The sequence below is a fragment of the Ceratotherium simum genome, chromosome 1, assembly GCF_057802395.1.
Source record: "Ceratotherium simum simum isolate JZ-2026a chromosome 1, ASM5780239v1, whole genome shotgun sequence".
In the NCBI taxonomy this organism is placed as follows: Eukaryota; Metazoa; Chordata; class Mammalia; order Perissodactyla; family Rhinocerotidae; genus Ceratotherium; species Ceratotherium simum.
Genome location: NC_141900.1, coordinates 21,687,264 through 21,707,265, shown reverse-complemented (window position 1 = coordinate 21,707,265; position 20,002 = coordinate 21,687,264). Strand labels below are relative to the sequence as shown.

Genomic DNA, 20,002 nt, shown 5'->3' with positions numbered 1-20,002 from the left:
CTTTTGATGACAGAACTCTTAAAAGAGCCACAGGTGCTACTTTTTATTAACATTTAAGGCATAAATGTTAGAAAATAAAACAGAAAGTTATATAAGTAATTTAAAATAAAATTATAAAATATAACAGAAAGTTTAAAATAGAAATAGAATAATTTCTCCACTAAGGCTTTACTTGGTCTCTGACTTTTGAGATGTAAGAGACAACTCTAATTTCGAGGATGCAGGCAGTTAATCTAAAACAAATATTCAACATTTTGTTCACGCTATTAGGCACTATTTTAAGCTTCTCCAATGGTTGGTGTAGTAGACCTCAGCTATGAAACAAGTATCTTTGAAAGTTAATACTATTGAACAATGGCCTGATGCACCTTTGGTTCTGCTGACTTGATCTAAGTTTTTGAAATACATGAAAATTTTCCTTTCATCCATTATTAATTTGTTCTCTTGACAAATATAAGGAGTCCATGAATATTAATGAAATACATAGAAATTAGAAAAACAGTGTAGTATTATTTTATCTGTAAAATGCATGACAGTATGATAAATATTATATAAATGTGCTGGCATGGTATAGACTATAGTTATGTCGACCTGGGTCCTAAGTAACACATAAAAATTGTGAAAATAATACTAGAAGAGTATAGTCCTTTTCATTTTTATAACGTTTAAAATAATTTATTTCAACAACTTCCCATGGTAGTAGGTGGGGAGATTACGTCATAAATAAAGGACAAAAATTCAGAAATAAACCTTAGTAGCACAATTGGCTCTACTAATAAAACTGAATTATGATGTAAAACCTCTTTTGTCCTTGCACAAAAATAGACTCACAATGCATGAAATTATCTGAGATTTTTCTCCTCTTTCTCAGCTTTTGTTCAAGATAAAATTTAAAGCATTTCTAATAGAACAAAGTCAAGTACCTCAAATTGTATGATGGTGTTCTCATTCACATTCAGGTCACGAGTGGTAATGGAATGCTCACCAACTTCATTTGAAACAAACACCATGGCTGAGTCTTCTTCGCTGTTGTACAAGAAAGCAACAAGGAATCCATTTAGACAAAAGTTCATCGAGATGTGTATTGAGCAGCGGTTTTATTTTTAGCTTGTCAATTAAACACTTACGGTGCTCCCTTTGAAGAATATGGGCAATAAAGACCAATGTTACCACCAGGATAGAAAAACCAATTGTCTTCTCTGGGCCCAAAGTCAAACGTATCCAGAAGCATCACGGGGTTGTTTAAATTATTTCCATCAATAATGAAGTCATCAACAATCCAGATTTCTTCTTTCTTACCTAAGGCATTTTTGGATAAAGGAAGTTTTTCCAATGGTGAAAATTAGAAGGACATTTTTGCTCACTGGCAGAAAGTAAAGGACTGAAGGAACTTAGTAACAACAGGTTAAACATATGCTTTCTAGACAAGGAAACACAAACTACATAACAGTGTGTTTACAGTGATTAAAGTGTGAAAAAATTAAGCTCTCAATCATATTAAATCGACATAGCCCCAATGGAACAGCCTCAGTAATTTCAGAAAGCTGTGGCAAACAGCTTGGGAACGTGTGCTGCCCTTCCAGTCACAGCGATGCTACGGACCCTCCATTAGCAAGAGTGGGCTTTGAGTTATGTTTTCATGGTTTAGGGGAATCTGTAAGACGTCTGAATCTGTGAGGATGGGCGGTCAGCCTGCGGATTTAGAACTGAGGTACACTAACTAGTCTATTCAAGGAGCAACTTGGGACTTTTTAGACTCAACCCATGACTTAGCATCACGCTTCAGTCAGGCTAAAGGACCATGGCCATTAAAACACCAGCCTGATGCATAATTTTATTTAATTGTTAAAAACTACACAGAAGGAAATACTCTGTGTTGCACGATATTTTTTTTTTCTTAACGCTTTCAAAACTTTTATGTTTATTTGGAGATATTTGGGAAATATACAGAAAACTAGTAGAATCACTCCTTAGGCTGTCATAGAATTTGATTCAGTGACTGAGGCTGGGTGTTTCAGGAAGATATCACTGAGAAGGGCAAACCCAGGCTGCTTTTGCAAAGCACTGTTTGGATTGAACCGGAAATAAGATGATGGGACCATGCCTAGCAGAAACATCAAAATTCTCCAAGGTTGCTTCTTCACTGATTCCTACTGTTAGTACAATTCTTACAAAATATAAAAAAGGATCTGTGAACAGGAGCCTGTAGACATAACCTGATGACTTAAATGAAGCACACATGTGTCTCTCTCTACTCCTATCCCTAGTCTAACTCTAGTAGCTTTCTTCTCTTTCTTGTTTTGGAAGCAGTTGGTGAAAACAATGAGGAAAAATCAGGTAAGCATTCCAAACACAACATGAAGACAACTATCTTCTGGATTGTGAAACTAGTTGCATTTCTCTTTTGGACTTTTATTTGGTGATCATACAAGATTATTTTTTCTGTCCACAATAAGTTAAAATTATTTTATTTTTGACTTACTAGTTATAAAGGAAATACTGAGGTTAAATTCTAGAGATGGCAGTACATTTTTCTTAACCATTTCTTTGTTACCTCTGCAAAGAATCCGCTTAATGTGATATCTCCATGCTTACTTAGGCCATTAAATGCATGATTTGGTAGAGTCTGGTCCTTTATAATCAGCAGTTAATAGAAATATAGGAAGCAATAAAACATTACAAATTTGTAAAATCATTTTCTGTAACCATTCGAAAATGCTATTAAATTATACATTCACTTTAACTTATCACTGAAGCAAGCGTTCGTGATAAGAATATTTTATCTGAGGTACTGTCTGCTTGGTGTAAGTCCCTCTCACTTTGTCATGGCATTTTGCTCTAATGTTGTTCTGTCTCACTAATGAAATGGCACACTCAAAAGAACTATGCGTCCCTAAATGAATTCAGCAAAAATGTAGTTACAATTGATGAGTGCCTAATGGTAATGCTGGATTATTTTTTAAAAACCTTAGCTCTGTGACAGGATTTAGCTATATTTATATCAGAGAGAACTTACGAGTCAAGTATGAAGAGATGATAGATATAAAGTTAAATATTCACTGAGACTCCTCAAAAGTGAAGCATGTAAAATGTGTGCTATGAACAGCTGAGCCACTCAGGTGACACTTCCTCCACATCTTAGGAACAAACATGTTAACACGCCACCAGTCTTGACCATAGGAGAACATGTGCATTTTTACCATTATTATAAGGTTGCCAGAGTCTGAATCTTGTAGCGTTGGTTTGGGCAGTATATGGCAAGGGAACATTAATGAAGAGTATGCTGGTCGTTTGAGGGAAGTAGAATTCATCCAGCAGGTGCCAAGTGATGCCCCCATTGATGGAGAATTGTAGTAGAATAGAGTGAGACCTCTCTGGGGTACCTAGAAAGAAGATAACACAGGCATGAAATGTACTGTGATAAAAATGGGGAAATGGTATGTTCTTAGACTATTCTTTTGGCATCATTGCATAAGCTGACTTATATTCACATAGAGGCTTTATAGTCCAAATGCTTCAGAGGCAACTTAAAGTGATGAGAGGTTTGGCTTTCTGTATGAATATATCTCAAAACACACACCAAGTCTTTTCACACAATAGTATCTCCCTCTCTTTCTCAGATATGAACATGTATCTCTTTGTGTCTTATTTAGGAAATACTACAGCAAAAAATTTTGATTCTACAGGTATAATAATTTTACAAAGGGTCAAACACTTAAATCTCAGGATAAAAACTAAAATCTACTTGAAAATTTATTATACCCAAATGGTATTATTTGTCAAGAAAATTATTTCTTTAGTATGAAAAGTCAGAATGACAGAGTTGGTTCTTTGGGGTTCACATCTGTAAAAGAAAATCCAAAATTTCCGTAAGTTAAATTTTTTTAATTTAAAATTCTTTTTTTATCTTTCTTCCTCATTTTTTTTTTTTTTTTGCTTGAGGAAGATTAGGCCTGAGCTAACATCTGTGCCAATCTTCCTCTACTTAATATGTGGGTTGCTGCCACAGCATGGCTGATGAGTGGTGTAGGTCCATGCCTGGGATCTGAACCTGCAAACCCAGGCTGCACAAGTGGAACATGCCAAAGTTAACCACTACGTCACGGGGCTAATTTAAAATTCTTATGGCTAGAAAGTAGTGATGGAAAAAAGATTCAGGGACATGATGATAAATTTAACTACCATATAACTAGTATGGTTACTACAGCTACAGGAAATTATTATAAAATCAGTAGTTATCTTACTCATATTAAAATTAATTTACATTATAGAAGAACATTTGTGAACATTTACGTACTCCAATTTATGTTTGCTCTTTCATATAATAAAATTTATGGGCCTCAAATCTGTTATTTCTTTGTGGAGGAGGAATTGTGCATGGGGGAATTTTCTTGAAGGGAAATAATGAATTCATACCCATAGAAATGACTTACCTTTTGCTATAAATCTAAGTGAAAACTGGACATACATAGTATTGGCACAGTCTAGATCTCTTGAAATAAGCATCCTTAGTCCTTCCTGAAAACAAAAACATGTATGTTAAGCAATTTTATTTCATTTGCAAAATTATTTTCTTTTGATTTTATACACCTAACTTGCATTTGCTAAATAATAGATACTACAAGTAATGACCAAGAAGCAATATTTGGTCCAGTTTAAAAGGAAAAATTGATCATTTCTCCTTTCTTAATGGCTTTCATTTCCTATGCCTGAATAACACAATTTCGTTGTCTCAACTCTAAATCATACTTCGCTGTGACTTTTATAAAAAGCAGTACAAAAATGAAAACATTACATATCTATGGACTTTTAAAAAATGTAGCCTCTTTTGATCACAGCATGTCCTGGGAGGAGTATGAGGAACCATGGAAAATGTGCCAAGTGCTCCTGCTAGAAGCTGGGAACTAGTAGGTAACTTTTTCAGGGTTCCAAGGAGTCTCAGAAACTTACTCCTCCTTTGCACGCTCTGACAGCCCCGGGAGGCTCTCACTCAGGCTGACACACACTCTCCAGTTGGTCAAGTTAAATAAGGCATACCTAAGCAAGTCCCCATGCCAAGGCTGTAACCGTTCATGCAGAGAAGCCAAGGAAGGAGGAAAGCGATCACATTAGCCTTAGTAATTTTTTCTGCTAATTAACTATTTCTGGTTGCCTGGGATTGACAGCTCCATAGCTTGTTTTCTCCACGTGTATACAGGATTGCAATGACAGCCAGTAAAACAGACTTTCACCATGCAAATATCCTAAGGTCCAACAGGCCTTTTAGTCTCTCAGCCGTGACTTCTGAATGAAGTGATCTTCGGCGGTGTAGGGCTGTGTCACACTAAGAGGACACTGTCAACTGATTTCTTAATTATCAACTAACAAATACCAAATGTAGTTTTAGCTATTGAAAGCAAATTCTTCCTTTTCTTCTTAACATTTATTCTAGAGCACATTCCTCGATAGATGAAACATTTTAAATAGAACTACTGTAATTTTGTAATAGCAATCATTTTTGAGTGCCTACAACACACTGGGTTCTAAAATAGACACTTTACTCCTTTAAAGCACCTAGCACTCCCAAGGGAAAGATATTATCTTCATGCTGCAGATAAGAAAACGGAAACTCAGAGAGGGACAGTAACTTGCTCAAGATTACATAGTTTATTTTATTTTATTTTTTTTGTGAGGAAGATCGGCCCTGAGCTAACATCTGCCACTCCTTCTCTTTTTTTGCTGAGGAAGACTGGCCCTGGGCTAACATCCATGCCCATCTTCCTCTACTTTATATGGGATGCTGCCACAGCATGGCTTGACAAGCGGTGCGTCAGTGCGCGCCCGGCATCCGAACCGGCGAACCCTGGGCCACCGCAGCGGAGCGCGTGCACTCAACCACTTGAGCCACTGGGCGGCCCCAAGATTACATAGTTTATAAGGAGTGATTGCAGGATTTGAACCCAGATATGTCAGATTCTGAAACTTATCCTCTATCCTTTATAAGATACCAGCATTTTGTTTATTAAATCATCTTTTGGTTTTGGGAGAAGAAATGCAGATAATGTTAAATTTAGAATTTGAGAATTACTTGATATTGTAATGAAAAAGCAGCTGCATCTACACCCATCTCTGAACTTCTCAAATCACAGATTCAAACTTCCAGGACTGAAGGTTGCATGTAAAAGCCTTATTTTCCCGTCTTTGTTTTTCTTTTATCCTAATAACGCACCACCCTCCTCCATCACGACACCTAATCAATGCCTGTTCTTCATGTCTCCATGTCTTTACTCTCTCACACACTTACAAGCAGACAGCCTTGCTTGTTTGTACAGGTTGGTGCCATGTGGATGCTGAGGTAATAGGGAAAGGTAGCTTCTTCAGCTCGAAATGACAAAGGTTTTAAGTGGGTAGTTGATAGTTACAGCTAATAAATATCCCTTGCTAACATCAAGATACAGGAATATGATTTCTCTTCCTCCTTGATTATGGAAGGTAAGTATAAAATTGTTCCCATGGGCAAACACAAGTCACCCATAAAAGGACCCATTTTACATTGCATCTTATAGGAGCAATTTTGTTGAAAGTGGGCATGATCTGTAATGTGAAAGTATCTTTCTTTCATATTTGCAATATTTGTTTATAGTTCAGCACTTGATATCGATAATGACACAGTTGGTGGAACTGCCAATCCCTGCTTCCGTATGTGTTCTAGTTCACACAGATACGACTTTTTTCTCATCCTTTTTCCAGGTTCAGTAATCCATTTGTGCTAAACGCGAGGAGTTCTTTTGCATCCAACAAGCTATTTTAATAGCTGATAGTGCTTTTGAATCTATAAACATTAACAAGAGACTATCATTTCCTTTTTTATGAAAGAATGCCTTTCTAGGTCCAACTGCAATCTACTGAATGGCACACGCTGAGCCCTCTCTACATCTTGCAGAGTTTATAGATAATATGTCTAATACATATGCTTGGCTGCTCTTGCGTTTGGATAGCTAAAGGGAAAATATAAAAGACTATGTGTCTTCCTCCATTTATAGGATCTAGGGACCAGGTTAATTCTACTGCTTAAAAATTTATCAGGTCAAGATATTTGAATGATAAAGTCACAGGGCTTCTGCTTTTTGGTGTTGTCAACTGCTTCAAACAAATCAGAAGTGAGCTAGTGGTAATGAGAGCTAAAGCTTTGGGCAAGACTAAAAAGCACAAAAAAACAGTAGTTTCCACTCTGAAATGTTCTACTTCAATTTCTTCCATCCTTCGTAATTCTTAGGGACTTATAAATCTCTCAGACTCCTAAGTGTTTTTTCTTTCTCAACCAAACTTGAGAAGAATTCTGGATTCAAACAAGGATGATAGGCAGCATCTACCAACTATAATTGAAAAAGTTGCAGGATATCTAGTTTTCCAAGAGTTAGATGTTAATCATTAGGTTTGTGCAGAAACCCATGCAGATTTTTGTTAAAGATTTCATTTGCACACCTAAATTAGCCAATTTCCCCATGCTGAGAGAGACGGGATGTAGCATGCATTCACATACGAAGACGCGCCAGCTTAGCACTGAGTTTCACACAATTGCTTAACATCTCTCTAACCAGACATCTAGGTTGAAATGCAAAAATACGCTAACAACGTTTGAGAATGCTATTTAATTTGACTTAAATGTTTGGTTTTCTTAAAGTCACCAAACAGTTCTATTGGCAGGAGGAAAAGAAAAAAAAGAAAGGAAAAAGAAAAGACCTTCCATAAAATCATTTTTAAAAATATTGCAAGTTAAATATTTAATACAACATAAAATGCTACATTCTAGAAGTCAAGATTCTAGAAATTGCATATGCATAATTTTTATATATATAATTCCAGCAGAAAGTAAAGAAAGTCTGATTACCAAAGCAGAGGAAAAGTCTTATGCCTAAGTGATCATAAAAAATGACTGTACCGAATAGAAGAGGAAACATGGATGGGCTAGAAGACAATAACTATGGATAAAATGATACGTCCTCTGAACAGATTCAGAAATGCATTTGTGTGGAGCAGAGAGTGATGAAGGGAAGTTCAGTAGCAGTGTAGAGTAGCAGAATCTTATCTGACCCCTTTAAAAATGAGGGATGTTCCAGATTTGATGGTTTCACCATTCAGATTCCCCCTCTCTGCACCATACACTTCAGGCCAAAGGTCGGGGTGTAAGTTCCCATTGAAATCATCTTTAAGAATCGAGGGCAGAGGAAAGACAGGAACACAGAAGGCTCCACCAAAGCCCCGGTCACACCTAAGGAAAAAACAAGCGGAGAACAGGCATTATTTGTCATGAGTTCATGAAGCCATTTTAATTTTTGCATTGCAAAGGAAGAAACTGCCAGTTTTATTAACTTACACACAGCATCCAGCATCACAAATCCCTCGTCCCGAGCACATCCAAGGGCACCCTGAGGCCAGCACCACATTATCAATAGCCCAGGAGTCGGCCCCCACAGTGTAGTTGGCCTGAATCCAGCGGAACCGGGTCCTGGGAGATCTAACGAACGAAAACACGCTTGGTTTGACAAGCAACCTCGACAGCAAGAGAACATTTATTTTAACTCTCCTTTCACTTTAAAGTGCCCTCCTCCAGAGTCCAGTTCCCTTTTATTCGAGATACGACTTTGTTTTCCTACCAAATATTGGATGCTGTTTCCTCTTGACCCACAAACAGGAGAGTAGAAAACACGCTTTCAAAATATTTCACCATTTCTTTCACATAAGAATTTCCAAATACATGCGTAAGATGGGAAGGTTATTTTGAACTACTGATTTTATTCTGTGTTTGAACTACACGCAGACTTTTAGTTTTTGCTTTCAGGCTTTTACTGCTATTCAGTACTGGGAAAGAGATCAAGGATGACAAACGTGAGGAAAAGCTAGAATCTTACAAAGTTCTTGCCACATGGCCACTGTTCTCCTGTCCGAAACGGTTTCTGAGATAGTAAATGGAAGCCCTATTGAACTGCTGCCTCTGTTTTGGTTCCCGAGATTCTGGCTCCTTAAAGGTGAGGACTAGAATGACATGATGCATTCCCATATTTTCTATTATATTTGCAATCTGTTATTGGGAATACACTGTCAGAAGACCCCTTTATCCAGAAATACACACAGCCTTACCCAACAGCAGCAGCGGTCCCTCACTGAGGACAGACTGCACAGCAGAAGTGTGTCAGTCAGTTATTCGGAATGTGGATCACAGTCTATCCGGAGCAGAATTTTAATAGTAACATTTCGAGTACTATTGTCTCCCCTACACAAGTTCTCCTTCAGTGCAACACAGCTGCCAGCGTGGTGGCTCTAAAATGGAAATCTAATCACGTTACCACTCCGCGGAACACCCTTCAAGTGGTTCCCCAACACACGCAATGTCAAGGCCAAAGTGCTGAAGATGACATACATGTCCCTTCGTCATCTGCCCTCTCCCCTTGCCTTATCTTTCCCTATTTCTTGCCTCACAATTATACTCTGCAGCTGAAGCCCTGAATTTCCCCACCAACTCAGGCTTTTTCTAGTCTTGGGGATTTTGTTTTTGCTTACAACAGCACAAATGCCCTCCCACAAGCCCTCTTCACTCAGACAAGCTCTCCTCACTCATTCAGACTCAGCTCAGACATCAGCTCCTCCAGAAAGCTCCCTCCGATCTCCCCAAACTGAGTTAGGTAGTATCCCCCCGTGTTTCAATAATACCCTTGAGTATTACCTCTGTCATCATTTTATATCATAAATAACTGTTTAAATATCTGTTTGAATCCTGGCATCAGCTTATTCATTTTGTATCAGAGTTCTAAAACACAATAGATATTCAATAAATGTTTGTTGAATAAAAATAGTGAATAAATGAGCTGCGAGTAAGCAATCTTCAATACTCTGGGGGTCCACAGGAAACCGTTTTAGGTTAAATATTAAAACGTTTTGGTTTCCTGTGTTTTTATTTTTCCTGCCATTTGGTTGTGCATCTCTGAATCAGAATTGAACCAGGAAAACGGAAACCACTGTAAGTATTTAACACAGAGAGAATTTAATGCAAGGAACTGGATGCACGGTTAGTGGTAGAGCTGAGAAGTCAACAGGGCAGTGAGGCAACCAGAGTTTAGCAAAGTCAGGAAGCCACTACAAGTCCAAAGCTGGAGGGAGACAGGGAGGAGACACTGTCACTGGTGGCCAGGGTCACATGAAGGGCCATCTGGGGGGAACTGGGGCCACTGAAGTTGGCCAAGATGCACTTGAGGCAGAAAGGGAGGGGGAGAAATCCCCTGGTTTATCTCTACTGCCACCCTCCAATCTCTTGCCAGTGTTTGCCACTGTCTAAATCTATCAGGAAGCCAGCAGATACAGGAGGCTGGCAAATGCAGCCTGCAGAGGCCAAGTGCCTGCAATTCAGAACAGAGCAGTGGAAGGGAGAGGCAGGGATGTGTGTGGGGGGCAGTCCTGGGATGGCACAATCTCTAACCAGCTATCACAGAACACATTAGTTCCTAGCAAGACTCCAAAATTATCCAACGCCTAATCCACAAAAGTGTGTTTAATGCTTTAAGCCCTAATACAACTGTTGAATGTGATCTGAAATGCTGGGGAGGGGGAAGAAAGGTATAAAACAATATGAGCATTCCAAAGGCACCAACCTGTTATTCTTATTGTGGTACTGAGATTAAAACAACTAAGGATACTCTTCCATATGTGATGATTTCACATACTGCTTGGTGTGAATTAATATCAGTCAGGCTATTGGTAATCCTTAGTTTTACAACAGTTTAAAAACGAATCTGGCCTTCATATTGCCAAAGAATAGAAAAGTTCAGCCTTGTAAAACTTGGAACTCTCTAACTACATTTAAAAATTGCAACCCAAAGCACCTTGCACTTTTTTTTTCCTGGCACATTCCATGGATAATTATCATGAGAGAGTAATAGAATTGCCAAGTGGAATCACAATTATTTTCAAATTAGGTGACAGAAACCTAAAGTTCTGACATGTAGCCAAATGACAATTCTCACATGGTGGAGAGTGGAAGGTAGACAGTGATCCGCTTCCAATTCTGGAATCTTTCCGAGGTGTAAATTGAACTTTCTGTGTAGTGCAGACAGCCAATGGTTGGAGGAACACACTCTTCAGTGACAAGATGCCAGTCCTTGCCATTGTTCAGAGAATACTGGAGCTGTACACTGTGGGAGTTGCTGAAGGGCTTGCTACAGCCCATGCTCATTTCAAACTGTAAGAAGGTTGATGCTGACACGTGAAAGTCCCAGGTTTCAGCATAACGAGGTTTCCCTACAAAAAAGGAAAAGTTTAATGGTAGCATGTAATTGTGCTCTCTTTTCTTATTTGGCATTTATGCTTGTAATGAACACTTTCAGTGGCAAACAAAAATCAAGTCTCATCTGAAGTGCCTCATATGTGCTTTGACTTTTCATTTCACATTAACTGTTTTTATTTTGGTTAGCATAGAAATATGGAAGGCTGCTAACTTGAAAAGCTTTACCATCTTGGGAAGGGCTAACATAGAGTCTTACGTCTATAACTCTGCAAATTATGAAACATGGGGATGTCTTCAGAGAGATACTTTTTGCTCGGCTTTTAAGAAACCTTAGTTATATCATACACGCTCTGTGAAAGACAGTTCCAAGAAAGCCATCACTGGGCTTACCAAGTTATATCAGAGGACAATAAAACTCTTTTTTTCCCCATAGCCTCCCTCAGCACAGGCAGTTATGCACACAGTTGTGCATTACAGAATCTCCTCTTGGGTTTTAGTTAATTTAGTCCTCTAGTTAATTAAATATTCCCCCTTTATCTAGTGAAAATATATACCTATGTTTTCAGTGAATATCAGAGCAGTATCCATAGAGAGACAGTCAATATCAACTTGACCTCCTTGGATTCGATACCAGTTGGCTTGCAAATCTATAGAACCATCAAATTTGTCTTGAAACCCAGTTTGAGAGCTGTCATTCATTCCTATAAGGACATCATCCAAGGCCCACTGGGCTGAATGCTTCCCTGAAATCAGATGAATAAAAGCAGTTAGAGAAGCTTCATTATGTAGCAATATGAATATCTTTATGACTGTGATTTTTAAATCAAATTGTCTAGAAATTGACAGCAAATTAAGAAACACACAACACAACGTGGCTTTAACTGTATGATCTAAACGCTACCAGGAACACTGGGGTGAGCAGTAACTTGCCATGTTGGGGTTGCCACCACCGAAAAGCCGTTGCGGGTGTCTTTGCCTCCCGTGGCAGGTCAATGGAAATGATTTGTGGTTCCAGAAATGACATGAAGTCCAACTCTCGAAGCAAATGCCAGACTATCCCATTGTCATTTGAATACTGAACAACAAGCCCTGAGTTAAAAGACATAAATCCAGTTACTTGGACAGCTTTCCTAGAGGCAAAAAGCGCAAGGAACAGTATTTTTTAAATGGCAAGACTGCAGCAGAAACTTCAAATTGCATCTCACATAACGAGGGCACATCCATCTAGCTTCCAAGGAATGAATTAGGAGACCTGAAGGCTCATCAATTCCTTGACAGTTTCTAATGCACCAACTCCCAGGAAATGGAGAAAAAAATACGTAAGCTCTTTTAAAGACTACTTAGCTTTGTATGAGTGATGAGTAGGTTGGTAAGGAGGACATAAAAATCCACTCCAGATCATGTATTTGAATTTTAGATTCTGTCCTGAATGTTACAAAGTCTCATATCATTATTACACACTCAAAAAACATCTCAATCTCCCCAGCACAAAATCAAGCGGTACTCTTTTTGGCTGAAGCTCCAGACAGTGGCACAGCCCAACCTGAATTCTGTTAAGCAGAAGGATCCTTTTACTGGCACTTCACACTTTGCCAGACCTCGGTCACTGAAGCCTGAATGAAGCCAAATTATTAAATTGCAGAGCAGAAAAACTCAATCCCCTCTAATATTAGTCCTACCTTCCTTTCTCTGTGTCTCTCTTCCTCCCTTCACTTACCCCATCTATCCAACGTCCCTCTGTCTGCGACCAGAGTGAGGTGATTTAGGGACCTGCATGTTCAAGTTAAGGGACCACATGTGCTACTCCTGCTACCTCTCCCAGAAACATTTTTATTTTAAAAGAGGACACAGGGTAATGTTGAATGCAAAGGAAAAAAATTGCTAATGACGAAAGGGTGGGAATCAACAGGAGATATATATTCTTAATGGGAGGGGCAGAGGGCTTTCTTGGCATCCATCTAATTGCCTACTCCATAACTGTTCCTGAGACTGGCCCTGCGTATATATAATTATGACTGGGGATACTGAAGTACTTTCTGAGTATTCACAGAAATTATGTTCAGTAAAGTTGTATTTGTTACATTAATTTTATTATATTCTAACCTTTTTGGAAAATTTTAAATCATTCATGATACATATAATAACTTTTTAATTTCCCCATTATTGACTCACCAGAATATCTCAATTCCTTTATCATGCTGGATAACAAAGAGTTTACTAAAAGTAGGTTTCAAGAAATATTATGATAAAATATAGAACTAAAAGAAAGCCTTCTAAAGCTAATTGACAGCACATGGAATTATTGTTACCACATCTGATGAGGCATGATGCCAGGAACAACAATGACTAATATGCAAAAAATTAGAAATTTCAGGAGAATTAATCTTACTCAATTTAAAATAGAAGAAATCATCATTTTTAATGAGAGGATAAAAATAGCTCAAAGCATAGGAACTCTTTGGGGAGACAGCATACTGTGTACAGGTGTAGCGATGGGCAGTTTGAGCTTCAGTGGGTGGAGGTGAGAGCCATGTGCTGGAGAAGGGAGAGAGAGTCACATCAAAATTCATGAAGAAAAGTGAAGCTAGGCTGTTTCTAGTCTTTATTCTAGTCAAACTGAGGAGCGTATGGCAAAACTCCAGTCTCCAACCCTTGATGTTTGCTCAAAATACGTCCTATTGGCTTTTTAATGTAATTTTGGGTGGCTGAGAGAATGGACACTTCAAAATTTAGTTTTTCTTGTGGCTATTAATTTGTGTTAATATGGTTTACTTTATGTTTAATAAGATGAGAGAGAGAAAAAAAAGAGAGAGAGAAAAGAGAGGGAATAATTTAGACAGTTATCTGGGGGTGGCCTATTCAGAATATAGATTATAGTACCAGAAATGAAGCATCATGAGAATAAAATCTCATTAGCTGGTCCTTTCTGGTACCTTCTCCTCAGAGTATGGTCCAAGGATCACCAACTACATCACTGGGAACAGGCTCTACCTGTGGCGGTTTTAAAACATGTCCACAAATTCTTCGAAACTCTTCCCTTCAAAAAGTGGAGCTTAGTTTTCCTCTTTTTGAGTGAAGTTGGACTTAGTAACTTGCTTCTAATAAATAGAACATGGTGGAAGCAACAGTGTGTGACTTTTGAGACTAGGCCATAAAAGGCATTGCACTTTCTTCCTTGCTCTCTCTCATGGATCTCTCACTCTGAGGAAAGCCAGCCGACAGGTGGTAAGGACACTCAAGCAGCCTCTGGACAGGTCCACACAGTGAGAAACTGAGGCCTCTTGCCACAGCCATGTCACTGAGCCATCTTGGAAATAGATCCTCCAGGCCTAGTTGAGTCTTCAGATGACTGTACCCCTCCTGGCCTTTATCTCCTGTGCAACCTCGTGAGAGATCCTGAGCCAGAACCACCCAGCTAAGCTGCTCCTGAATTCCTGACTCACAGAAATTGGAAGATAACAAATGTTTGTTGCTTTCAGCCACTCAGTTTTAGAGTAATTTGTTATTCAGCATATCACTCCACTCCTGCTGAATCAGAATCTGCATTTCAGCAAGTCTCCCAAGGGATTCAGATGTACATTAAAACATGAGAAGTATGGCTCAAGAGGTCCATACTCCATTTTGTTTCTGCTTGTTGCCTTTCTGGAGTGTCACAGATACCTTCAGGCAGCAACAAAAGTCTGCAGAGATGAGGACCCCAATTCCAAAGGACAATGAAGGAGGGCCTCCCAGGTAAGTATGAAAGAATGGAGAAATGCAAGAAAGGGAAACAGAAAAATCCATATTTTATATCAATTGCTGATCGTCATTAGCTGTGTCATCTAACACACTGTACATGTGACTAAACCACGCCATTTTAGCTCATCTACCCAGTATTTAAGGCATGTAAAACATTTCTCTTTTTAAATTACAGCTCCATCTGCATTCTGCCCAGTCTTATTGAAAATAGCCTAATTTTGATTTACCTCCAAATATGTAAATTGATGCTTCAGTTTGAGTAAGTAAAAAATCTTTACTTTCATCACTGGAAGAGATTTGTTCAAGGATTTAGGCAGATTTACATTTTAACAATCAGTTTTCAATGAAAGGCTGACAAATGCCTGAGAGATGTGAATTACATGGCCAGCAATGAGTTCAAGAAAATGACTCAAGAGTAGTTGAGAACAAGTTGCTTGTTCCTGCAGGGATCCTAAGGGAATCTGAAGTAAATGCTTCCCATTATACTCTGGTCAGAGGTTTTTAGAGTTTTTTTGTTTGTTTTGCTTTTAGCTCATACACAAATAGGGGTATGGATTTGTGATTTTCAGAAGAGTCACGCACACAGTTGCCACACTATCCTAACCTCGAACTATCTATTTTAAAATAGTAATTTTGTTTTTTTGTGAGGAAGATTAGCCCTGAGCTAACATCTGTTGCCAATCCTCCTCTTTTCGCCAAGGAAGACTGGCCCTGGGCTAACATCCGTGCCTATCTTCCTTTACTTTATATGTGGGATGCCTGCCACAGCATGGCTTGATGAGTGGTGTGTAGGTCTGCGCCCGGGATCTGAACCCATGAACCCTGGGCCGCTGAAGTGGAGTGCGCGAACCCAACCACTATGCCACCGGGCCGGCCCCTTAAAATAGTAATTTTATTTCAAGAGTTAAAGAAAACATTAAAATGATCTACCTCTGCAATCAGAAAACAACATCCTAAGGACAGGACCCTGTCTTCTTTAGCACCCCTCAAAGCTCTTGTCTCTGCATGGGCAGAGTAGGTACTCTAGAAATATTCATTTATTTTGAACCACATATTGTTTCTGTAGGATGATCTTGTAAAAACTTAAATCAGATTACTTCGCTGCCTGATCTAACAGACTTCAATTGGGTTCCAGGACACATGGCTCATACCCCATGTCCTTACCATGGCCAGCAAGGCCCTGCATGACCCAGCTCCCGCCTGCCCCTCATGCACACCACGCCCCAACCTTCAGGAGCCCAAGCCACACGGGCCTTCTTTCTGCTCCTTCAACACCACAGTTCTTTCCTGCCTCAGGGCTTTTGCTGTTTCTTGTGCCTGGAAAACTTTCCCTGAGCTCTCCATGTGCTGGCTCCTTCTTATCCTTTAGATTTAAATTTAAATGTCATTTCCACAGGGAGCTCCCTCCCAGACCATTCTACCTAAAACAACATCTCCCCCAGCATAAGTTGACTTTCTATCTCATCAGCTTATTTATTTCTGTCTAGCCTGTCAATCTAACACCTTCTTGCTTATTTCTTTTCTTTACTGTTTATTTTCTAACTGATCTCACGAGAATGTAAGTTCCCTCAAGGGTAGGGGTTTTGCCCGCTCTGGTCATTAGTGCCACACTGGTTCTGCCCCTTCTGCACATGGCAATTTGCACTTCTTATCCCCTTCACCACACTCTCTTTTCCTCTGCCACCTGGCTGGCAGCACCCAGAATCTACCCAGCAGCTGCCTCATTATCCTGGGTGCTGGAATGACCCACGATGAAGATGTAGCATAAAGGAGAAATCTTTTTTGTTTTAACCCACCGAGATTTAGAAGGTTGTTTGTTATTGCAGCAAAACCTAGCTCATCATTACTGATGCAGCAGTCTTTTGGTGACACTGTATCTGTAGCACCTGGAACAGTGTCTGGCTTAGAGCAGATTCTTGAACAAATATCTGTCAAAGAGATTAGGGAACACAAAATGGTCTATAAAAGTTTTCAGACTATGGCTTCAGTAAATAGATGAGCTGGATAATTACCAGACTAAAACTACTGAGATACTCAGAAAAAGTCAAGAAAGCTTTCAGTTAGTGATGATATGGCCAAGGACATCTAGAATTGATGCACAGAGCTATCAGTAGCTCTATTGACTGACAGGTACTGTTTAAGCCAATATGTTTTACACAATCAGGCCTCTGATAATAACAAACTTAGAAGCTGCAAAACTCTTCATATGGCATTCATGAGATCAAGGTTTGGAGGAGGACCCATCTGAGAAGCCCGTGGATTTTGTGCTAGGAACCAACTCACATTCAGGGTCCCTTAAGGAATCCCATCATATCTGTACAGCTCCTGAAGGCCACCTATGTATGGTTCAAGGCTTTTGCATTTCTTTAAGAATGGAATCATTGAGACAAAAGTCGGTGTGGATGCTTAGAGAGAGTAGGGTTCTGGGCAAGGAGAGAGGCACCATAGCATGGCAGTTAAGGGTAGGCTCTGGGGCAGCATGAGTGGTTTGAATCCCTCCTCACCCACTGAATAACTGCATGATCTGGGGTAAGTTACTTGACCTCCCTGTGCCTCAGTTTCTACATCTGCAAAACAGGACTAAAAATACAGTAGTCCCCCCACATCTGCGGTTTTGCTTTCCATGGTTTTGGTTACCCACAGTCAATAGCGGTCCAAAAATATTAAATGAAGAAGAAGGGTGAGTACTGTGCAATAAGATATTTTGAGAGAGACCACATTCACATAACTTTTATTATAGTATATTGTCATAATTGTTCTATTTTATTATTAGTTATGTTGTTAATCTCTCACCCTGCCTAATTTATAAAGTAAACCTTATCAAAGGTAGGTATGTATAGGAAAAACTGTATACATAGGGTTTGGTACTATCTGTGATTTCAGGCATCCACCAGGGGTCTTGGAACGTATCCCCTGCAGATAAGGGGGGAGTACCTATGGCAAAGGGGTTGAGGGAGATTAAAAGAGTTAACACAGATAAAACACTTGGAACAGTGCCTTGCATATAATAGATGCTCAGTATAAGTTAATGTCTATTATGACCATAACTGGTACCCAAGGATTCTAGTACCCCTGGAAGGTTTATGGGCAGGAAGTAAAGTTTGATCTGCATTCAGTAATGCCCTATGCAAACAGGTTTCTAGCCTCTGCGCTGAATGTGAAAGTCTCTGCTATCTTTTTTCTCCTTGTGGGAAGTTATAAAGGAACAGGGTTTCCTAAAGCAAATATACGTTGACCCAAAGCAGACATGACGTTTTTCAGGCTGAAGGATCTGGGTGTGGAATCTTAGAGATCACGGCTCTATGCAGCCATTCACTCAATGACGGAGAAGCGAAGAGGAGTGAGCCAGGTAAGTGTATCAGTTTGCAAAATCCTGGCCAAACTTTGGGAGGAAAAAGAACTAATTTGCCAATAGTAACTGTAATTTCTATGGAAATATAGCAGCGTACCTTCATTTCTAGCTCTTGGTTTGATGCAGGTAATGCCAGAAGTTTTGCTTCCAATTTGTATATAAAACTGAACAAGTCTGGGGAAAAAAGAAACTTCAGTTTACTTACAAATAGGTGAGTTCAGAAGACATTTAACTTTTTGCATTGTGACACATTAAAAAAAACCTCTTGTAATTCTTAAGTATTATTTTTAAACACAAAGGGCATATGACAAGCCAAAACTACATAAACTATATAGTAAGTTAATTCTGTAACCATTTTTAAAAAGTTAATTAATATGACATTAATTTATTCTGTAATAAGGATCTAAACAAAAGGATACAGTTTAACCCCATTTCATTCATGGAAAGTCTGATGTAATTTAATGAAATCACTGATTTGGGAATTCCTTAAATCGAGATAATACTATCCTTGGAGGATGAGGAAAAAACTAACATTAAGAAGTTGAATGTTATATTTGTTTAGGGCCAGATAATTGCCTATATTACTGATTTAGACTAAGATGGTTGAATTTCACACTGACACTCACTCAGAGTGATGTAAATTATGCTGCAGTCCATGGTAAATCACAGAGGGTGCCTACATGCCAGCACACCTCTGTAAGAAGGACGCAGAAGGAAGAGGTCAAAGGGAAAAAAAACCACCACATGGAACCCCAGGTTTTAGTGAGGATAAGTTCTAAAAGTTTCAAACATTTCTCCAGTTTCCTTTCTTCCAATTCTCAACTAATTTAACTGGTAGAAAAAAAGCACAGAGTTTTATTTTAGGTGTGCTACTATTTCATTTGACCCTAAAACCAAGCAGTTTTTAAATTTTACCAGTAGGTGTCAGTGTAGGTATTTTAAATTTCTGGAGCAGTTTTCAATAAGTGCCTACAAATAAACTCAGACAAATGGGGGCTGCAACATTTTCGGACACAGAATTTAAAGTTGGAAAAATCTTTGTTTCACCTGGCATATATTAAAAATAATACCAAATACTTTTCATAGTAACAGAGAACTCTAGAAAACCAAGCTGACATGGATTAGATGTACAGGCCTTAATGATGACCATATACTGATTAAGTAATGATGGTATCTATTTTGCAGAAACTACCTAGTTTATTCTAGAGATAAAGTTATGCTTCATTTTTACATATCAGAATCTATACAGAGAAACATTATGATGTAAACCCTCAATAACAGAGCAGAGTGTTTCAGGTTAGACCACATGGCATGGTAAATACTATGTTCATGGATAAGTGTACAATTATCTACTTACCTGATATTCCTGGTGTCCAGAGGGACGGTCCTCGCTTCCCTTTTCCCAGGGCCATTGAAGTAGAGAGATCTGCCGTCATTAAGCGTTCCACAGCCCGTTCCCACCTGGCCTCCCGTTATCTTGTACCACAGAGGGCTGAGCTTCCCCTCAAACCTATCGAACATCTCACTGTGATTAGGGACGTTAGACACACAGGTTCCTTGTGCGGCTTCCGAGAAAAGAAATACATAGGAGAGAGGCTTTGTTGAAATCCTTAAACATCAGAAGATACATGCAATGCGTGGCAAAGGAAGCATTT

The 20,002-nt window shown here is 39.1% G+C and overlaps 1 protein-coding gene across 3 annotated transcripts in view; it reads right to left on the bottom strand.

Annotated features, from left to right (window-relative positions):
* Positions 1-20,002, bottom strand: part of RELN (reelin) — a 490,103-nt gene that overhangs the window by 69,769 nt on the left and 400,332 nt on the right. For all 3 annotated transcript variants that reach the window (XM_087441541.1, XM_004439311.3, XM_087441605.1), the window contains exons 30-40: positions 19,705-19,912; positions 18,445-18,521; positions 12,188-12,346; positions 11,812-12,000; positions 10,998-11,271; positions 8,357-8,497; positions 8,074-8,251; positions 4,434-4,518; positions 3,201-3,383; positions 1,128-1,299; positions 924-1,026 (exon numbers count right to left, since the gene is read on the bottom strand). In XM_087441541.1, the coding sequence (XP_087297667.1) occupies positions 924-1,026; positions 1,128-1,299; positions 3,201-3,383; positions 4,434-4,518; positions 8,074-8,251; positions 8,357-8,497; positions 10,998-11,271; positions 11,812-12,000; positions 12,188-12,346; positions 18,445-18,521; positions 19,705-19,912 (1,769 nt within the window). The remainder of the gene's footprint in view (positions 1-923; positions 1,027-1,127; positions 1,300-3,200; positions 3,384-4,433; positions 4,519-8,073; positions 8,252-8,356; positions 8,498-10,997; positions 11,272-11,811; positions 12,001-12,187; positions 12,347-18,444; positions 18,522-19,704; positions 19,913-20,002) is intronic.